Genomic DNA, 7138 nt, shown 5'->3' with positions numbered 1-7138 from the left:
TGTCAGATCTCAGATCACAGAATTATGTGCTCTACTCCCATATATATAGACACACATTAGACAGACTGGGCCTAGGAAACATAATCCTATCCCTATTAGGAAACCTAATTCTATACAAATTCAAGGCATACTAACACAAGCACATGTTGTGCTTGCAATACCTGGAAGAATAATTCGAGCACAAAAGCGAGCAAAATGCAAAATAGGTGGTTGAAAATAATTTTGCGAGAACTACTTCGAGCAAATTAATTATGGTTGCTAATTTGCGAGCACGCGATGCTAGCAAAAGTATGTTTGGTCGCAATCACCGATACAGGTTGCGAGTAAACTAATTGTGCTTGCATTTTTGCTCGCTTTTTTCTAGCAACTATAAATTGTGCTCGAAAACTTGCTAGCACAATTTATGGTGCTCGCAAATATTGGATCTAATCATCGTACCTCCATCTCTCATTCTTTTCCCATTGTCATTCCTTTTCTTTATTTCCTTCTTCCTTGCGATTTTTTCGATTTGAACGTGTTTCTTTTTCTCGTGGTTGGGTAACTTGCTATTTTCCTATTATTACAAGGTACAATTTTTATTTTTTATTTGCTCTTCTAATTTATGGTTTAAATAACAAATCAAGGTGAGAAATGCTAAAAACTATAAAAAAAAAATAGAATAATTGAATTAATACTCCATCACTAGCTATCACAGAAGTTGGAATTTTGAAGTAGAACTATTAACAGAAATTAGGCCCATATAGTGATAACCTAATCTCGGGCTCAACATTTATAATAACTTATTAATTGATATCATAGTTAAGCTTAACTCAAAGCCCAATATAAGACAAGGGCTCTCTCCAATCTTACCAAAATTATGACTTTAACTTTGTTTATGTAACCCACTAATTTGTCAAGTTAAGTCATACTCCCTCCGTCCATGATTAAAAGTCTCATTTCTAAATGGCGCGGGTTTTAAGAAATGTTAAGAATAGTGAGTGGAAGAAAGTTAGTGGAATAGGGGTCCCACTTGTATATATTATTTTTAAATGATATGTGAGTGGAATGGGTTGGTGGAATGTGTGGTCTCTTTACCATTTATGGTAATTATGAACCGGGACTCTTATTCGTGGATGGAGGGAGTATTATTTAATATACTATACAAATTTAGATAATTTATTTTCTATCAAACAACAATGAAAAAAAATCTTATCTTTGAATATCTTGACATGAAGCCCGTATTTCTTATCTTGTTTTACATATCTTCTCATATCCCATCTTTTTTATCAAACGGGTCCTTAGTGTGAACATTTTATTAACTAACAAGCTTCATCTACTTGGCCCTTTTTGCTTCGCAAATAAAAGTACTGATAAAATGTATAATTAATTGCTTGCAAAAGTCTTGAACTCTCCGTATTATATATTTTTACAGATACATGAGATTAAATAATATGACGATGATGACTTCTATGGAATTTTGAAAGAAGTTGTGGAGGTGGAATAATGTGCAAGACAGATAAAGAAAGTTGTTTTGTTCAACTGTGTATGGTTTGATGAGACTCTTGTTCAACTGTGTATGGTTTGATGAGACTCGACATCCATGGGATGGTACAATTGTTCATCCGAAGTACGAAATTATAGAAGTGAATATATTGAAGGAGTACCCGAAATATGATCTTTTTGTCTTAGCCCAGCAAGCTTCTCAAGTTTACTTTGTACCTTTTCCGAGAAAAAAAATATAAGGCAAATTGGCTTATTCCATCCAGGTTGGCTTCGTTTTAGTGATTTTCTTTATTAATTTCATTAAATTTAATAATATTGCCAACTTTATAAATAGTCATTATTGTTATTAATTAGACATTATATTTGTGAAATTACAATAGTTTAAGAATACCGAGGGCTAAAATTTCGGAGTACATTCACCAATAGCACCTAATCAACCTGATCTCCTTGATCGATACGGAAGAAAAATCATACATCTAAGGGATGGAATGTAAGTGGATGAATTTGAGAATTTGAGATTGTCGTGAGGAAAGAAAAAGTCTGAGTCTTTGAAATTTTGAATTGGATGCCTGATGATTCAATTGATAAATGAGATGCAACTTTAGACCCTCAAAATCTCGGATTCTAGATGTTTTTTTTAGTTAAGAGTAGCTGGATCTATAGAAATTGACTTGCTTGAGTTTTACTTCTTTCCTGTTTCAATTTAGGTGAATTGATGTGTTATACTATCAGTGCACGAGACCACATGAGAATTGTTGTCATTTGTATTGAATGTCATGCCATGAAATTGTAGATTAGTGATTTATTAAGCTATGGTTGTTTCAGTCAATTTTATTGACATTATAAAACTTGTTTCGCTTATTATCCTTTGTTAATTGCTTGCTATTGTACGTTTGTTTGTTTTGAAGGAGAGAGTTTTGGCAAGGGCAGAAGAGTTGCTTGCTGAAGGGAATATCTAGATTACGATGCAATCTTTCTCGAGCTTTTTGGGAGGGTTAAGAAAAGGAAACAGGTTCCTGGAGCTGGGCAAGCGACAAGCTTGTATTTTCCATTTGCTACCGGCTCAGCTGTTGGCATTGCATCTTCCGGCTTGTCTGGCCTTAGCACTGAGCATGTTGATGAGCTTCTCGAGCGACGAGTACATCCATTGCATCAAGAGATCGAAAAATTGCGGGAGCTAGTAAAGGTCCTCGGTCAGCAAGTTCAAGAGTCTAGAAGAAGTGACTAGTAATATTTGAACTAAATTTTGGGAGCTAGTAGTATTTGAACTAAATTTGTGATTTGATTGAATTGAAGTGTAAAACAATACTCCCTCCACCCCAGATAGTTTGTCTCACTTTGACCAGGTACGAGTTTTAAGAAATGTAATGAAACGTTAGTTGAAAAAGTTAGTGGAATGTGTGTTCTATTTTTATATATTTGTTTTATAGTAAAATGTGAGTAGAAATGAGTTAGTGGAATATGGGGTCCACTATTAAAATGGTAAAAAGTGAAATGAGACAAACTTTGTGGGATGGATCGATATGACAAAATGGGACAAACTATCTGGGACGGAGGGTGTATTTTGTATCTATGTAAAATTTGAATTTTCGTCATTCAATTGAGTTATTTCATACTATGATTTCGAAAAATAAATCCTAATATTAATTTTTTTTTCAAAATTACAAAAATTTAATAGGAAAATATTTTTGAATAGATGCTGAATAGCGAGCACAATGGTACTCGCAAAATGAAGCCAGAAAATGGAATTATTTGTGAGCACAATAGAATGCTCGCTGAAGTTGAATTTGGTGACAACATTGAGGAAGAATTGCGAGCAAAAAATGCTTGCAATGTACTAATTTGACCACCAGATTTTGCAAGCCATTTTGCAAGCACTAGTCAATGTGCTTACAAATTTTTAGTATGTGCTTGCTAAAGTTCTCACAATTTTTGCGTCGAGCCAAATGGGTAGCACCCTTTTTACTAGCAAAGTGCTTGCAAAATGACGTTTTGCGAACATATATGCTTAGTTGCAAGCACTTTGGTGCTTGCAAAACGTTTTTTTTGTAGTGATATGATATGACACGTAAACTAAAACAAAATTGGTAAAGTAGGAGAGATATGGAAAAGTGTATAATTAAGTAGTGTTAATGGATAATGAGACCCCATTAATATAAGAGTAGTAATGGTGCTATAAGTTGTAAATAACTTGATATATATGGATAATAAATTGGACAACTTTCCATAAATGGAAATGCTCATATTTTTATGGGACAGACGAAAATTAAAAGCGCACATATTTTTATGGGATGGGGGGAGTACTTGGAATTAGGACATAAATCAGAAGACTCACAATAGAGTACGAAGAATGTCGCATAGAGAAATCACAAGCCATCATCGATTATTTGAAGAATCAAAGCAGTAAGTTAGCTTTTTCAATTAATTCGTGTTTAGGATTTATTTTCTATGCATGAATTTATTGCGTTGTTGACATGCAATTTGTGATTTATGAGCGAATTGAATTAATCAAATAATCATCAAATTAGATTCTTTTGGATTTAATTTGCAATTTTTCTACTGCAAACCCCAACACTAGTCCAATGGCACCAGGCCTGTAGACCTCGCTTGTCGTAGCTATGGACGGACCCATATGTACTGGGGAGGGGCTTAAGAATTCAACGAATATTTTTTTAAAGTTTTTTTCTACTAATTATTTTTTAAATTTTTTCAAATTTAGTGTAAATTATAATGTAAAAATCCTTACAAATTATCTAAATTATTAAAAAATATATTTTAAAACAAAATTTAGAAATCTCAGCCCCTATCGATAAATATTTCTGCGTCAGCCCATGGTCATAGCCTCGTGATTGAAGTTGATGTGGATCTCTTTGTCTAACTCTTTGTTGTGTTTTTATTTTCTTTTAAAGAAGATCAATAATGGTTTTCGATCTACTCCTGTGATGACTCCCAACCTATTGGTTGGAGGAGAAGCGTTTTATCTCTTTATTGTGTATGGAATTCTGATGTGCATATTGGTCCACACGGCCAGGGTATGTTGTAACTCATTTTTTTCCTGCATCAATTTAGTAATGATCATGTATCGTTTATATACTGTGTAAAATATTGAAAATATAAATTGCGGAGAAATCGCTAAAGAATAGAGCGATTGCTGATGGGATTCAGTTTTTGCCAGAATGCACTACCCACTCCATCCAAGATTTTAAATCCCACTTTAACTCAGTGCCAGTTTAAAAAATATAAAGAAAAATGATTAAAAATGTTAGTAGGACGTGAATCTCATTTTCGTGCATGAAATAATAGTGTTTAAGTAGAATGTGGTGTAAAAATTGTGGACGTCCCCAATCGAGACATTATGTTTACGGAGGAGAGTACTTATTTTGTATCCTCTATAAATTAATGGAATATAAATCTAAAAAAATTGGATGGATTAGATATTGTTTGAATTAATTGGTTGAAATTAGGATTGGAGTTGTTGAGAAAATAGAGGCCCAACAAAACGGACGTAGTATTTGGAGTGTTTGAAATTAGGATTGGAGTTAGTTGAGAAAATAGAGGCCCAATAAAATAGACATATAAAACCCAAAATGAAAAATATCTAAAAATATGAGAATTAAAAAAAATATTTAAAAAATAAATATGTCGATATCATGATTTGGACTGTTTACGCAGACACGTGGCAGTCAAATACAGAAGATGAGACTGCGTCATACCGTTGGGAATTTGGGATATTTCAGCACCACTCCCCCAACTTAATCAAAACCTTCAATTCCAACTTGAAGAGAAAGTAATGGCGCCACCATCTCCGATTCTCCTCATCTTCTGCCTCTCTCTCCTCGCCGCCGCCTCAACGATCTCTGCGGCGACCTCCGCGCACGACGAATTGGTCAAGTACGGATTCCCCGTCGGCCTCCTCCCCGCCGAGATCGAGTCCTACACCCTCAACCACACCTCCGGCGCCTTCTCGGTGCGCCTCGGCGGTAATTGCCGCGTCACGCTGCCCCCTGACAACTATTTGGCAACCTACTCCAAGCGAATTACCGGCAAAATCGTCGGGAATCGGATCGCCGAGCTCGACGGGATCAGCGTTAGGGCGTTCTTCAAGTGGTGGGGGATCACCGGAATCAAATCCAGCGGCCAGGATTTGGTGTTCGAGGTTGGTATGCTCACCGCCAAGTATCCTTCGAAGAATTTCGACGTGTCTCCGCCCTGCGAGGGCCGCCGCGCTTCCTCCGCCTAGAGAGGGATGATTAATAGGTCATCTCTTGCTCTTTGATTTTTCTTAAATTGAGTTTTGATTGGGCAATATCGAGTGATTTTGTGTTGAATTTAGGCTAATTTGTGCTAATTCAGTTGTGTCTGGAAATTTAGTTAAATATTCTTCTATCTTTTATTCATAATTTTGTATGGGTAAATGAATACTCTATAAATTTAATGATTGTGTCACGAGCTCGACAATTACGGACTCAGGCAATACCGCTCTATCGCTTGACCAATTCACACACGCACATCTTTCATTCATATTTGGTGCAAAAGATTGAGTACCATGTTAGTAGTAATTTTTATGTGGACTAAAAAGATAGAGGGCAACATTATATTTTCGTCCACTATCTAGGTCCAATTTCAAAAGATGTTAGTCATCTCCGACCATTTACACAAAATTCAAACTTGTTTTTGAGTATTCTAGGCTAAACTAGGTCAGTTCAAAAGATGTTAGTCTAACCCACTAAATTAGTGAGTTGATTTCCTAGTCTGGGCCGTGCTATAAAAATAATACGGGTCATTCACTAAAACTAACATATGTACCAAGCACATAATTAAAGTAATATGAAAGCTGTTAACTTGCTCTAATGTAGCTACCAAACGCCCTTGACGTATATAATAGTTTTCTAGCCGTATTTGCGTTGACAATGTTTAGCATGAGTGTTGTTGGTTGTTTTTCAGATCTTTACTTCGAGAAGCCATTTGTAACCGTACGTACTATATGTTCAGGAATTGTCAAAGATTCATGTGGCGATTGCTCAAAATGTGTTCAACAACATATATGCACTTCCATTAAGGAGCTGTTTTATTAGGGAATAACATTGGGGTTATAGCCGATGCAGTGGTGACTATTTTGGCACTCTCCAATAATCAGTTCAGTTGTGTATTTTGTAATTCGAAAATTGTATATATATGATTCCAAACCTCGTTTATATATGTGATCTGCAGGATTGTGTGGCATTATTATCGTAATTGTTTCCACATGCTCAACTCATTTGAATTACTTTTGTGAAAGAGTGATTTGGGTGATTATGTTGGAGAGTTTAAACATGAATTTTGTAGATCATGAATGAGGTTCAGATTTGGCCTACAGCTTGTGAGTTCTTTGTGTGTTTATAAGCTCTGTCATGATAAATGTAGCAATAATCAATATTAACTATTATCCAATGATTTATTGTTTCCAATATAGTTTAGTTTATTCTTCTAAATTTTAATTAACTAGAAAGTTCACTTGCTCACTCTGGTAAAATTTTGAATTCACTGATGATTGAAAGTAGTCTAATTTAAGTTTAGCGAAACATATATAGTCTCTCAGTTAAGTTTTATTTTTGTGAGACTATCTTTTATAACATGATCTTCTCTTTTTGAAATTGTTAGGTCCATTTGGTACCTT

The 7138-nt window shown here is 35.1% G+C and overlaps 1 protein-coding gene across 2 annotated transcripts; it reads left to right on the top strand.

Moving 5' to 3' along the window:
* Window positions 1-5221: 5221 nt before the first annotated feature.
* Window positions 5222-6705, top strand: LOC125209656. 2 transcript variants are annotated; one of them, XM_048109244.1, is made up of 2 exons: window positions 5222-5739; window positions 6427-6705. In XM_048109244.1, the coding sequence occupies exon 1, from the start codon at window positions 5273-5275 to the stop codon at window positions 5720-5722; it is 450 nt and encodes a 149-aa protein (XP_047965201.1). In that variant the 5' UTR covers window positions 5222-5272; the 3' UTR covers window positions 5723-5739; window positions 6427-6705. The 2 variants fall into 2 exon arrangements, with proteins under 2 accessions (XP_047965201.1, XP_047965200.1); XM_048109243.1 differs by having other exon boundaries at window positions 5223-5739; window positions 6475-6705.
* The last annotated feature ends 433 nt before the right edge of the window (window positions 6706-7138 follow it).

Source organism: Salvia hispanica, chromosome 3 (genome assembly GCF_023119035.1).
Source record: "Salvia hispanica cultivar TCC Black 2014 chromosome 3, UniMelb_Shisp_WGS_1.0, whole genome shotgun sequence".
In the NCBI taxonomy this organism is placed as follows: Eukaryota; Viridiplantae; Streptophyta; class Magnoliopsida; order Lamiales; family Lamiaceae; genus Salvia; species Salvia hispanica.
Note: the sequence above shows the minus strand (reverse complement) of the source record. Positions and strands in the feature narration are given on the sequence as shown.

Bases quoted from the DNA above. Each gene is read 5' to 3' on its own strand.
- LOC125209656 (XM_048109244.1), top strand. From the start codon at position 5,273: ATGGCGCCACCATCTCCGATTCTCCTCATCTTCTGCCTCTCTCTCCTC.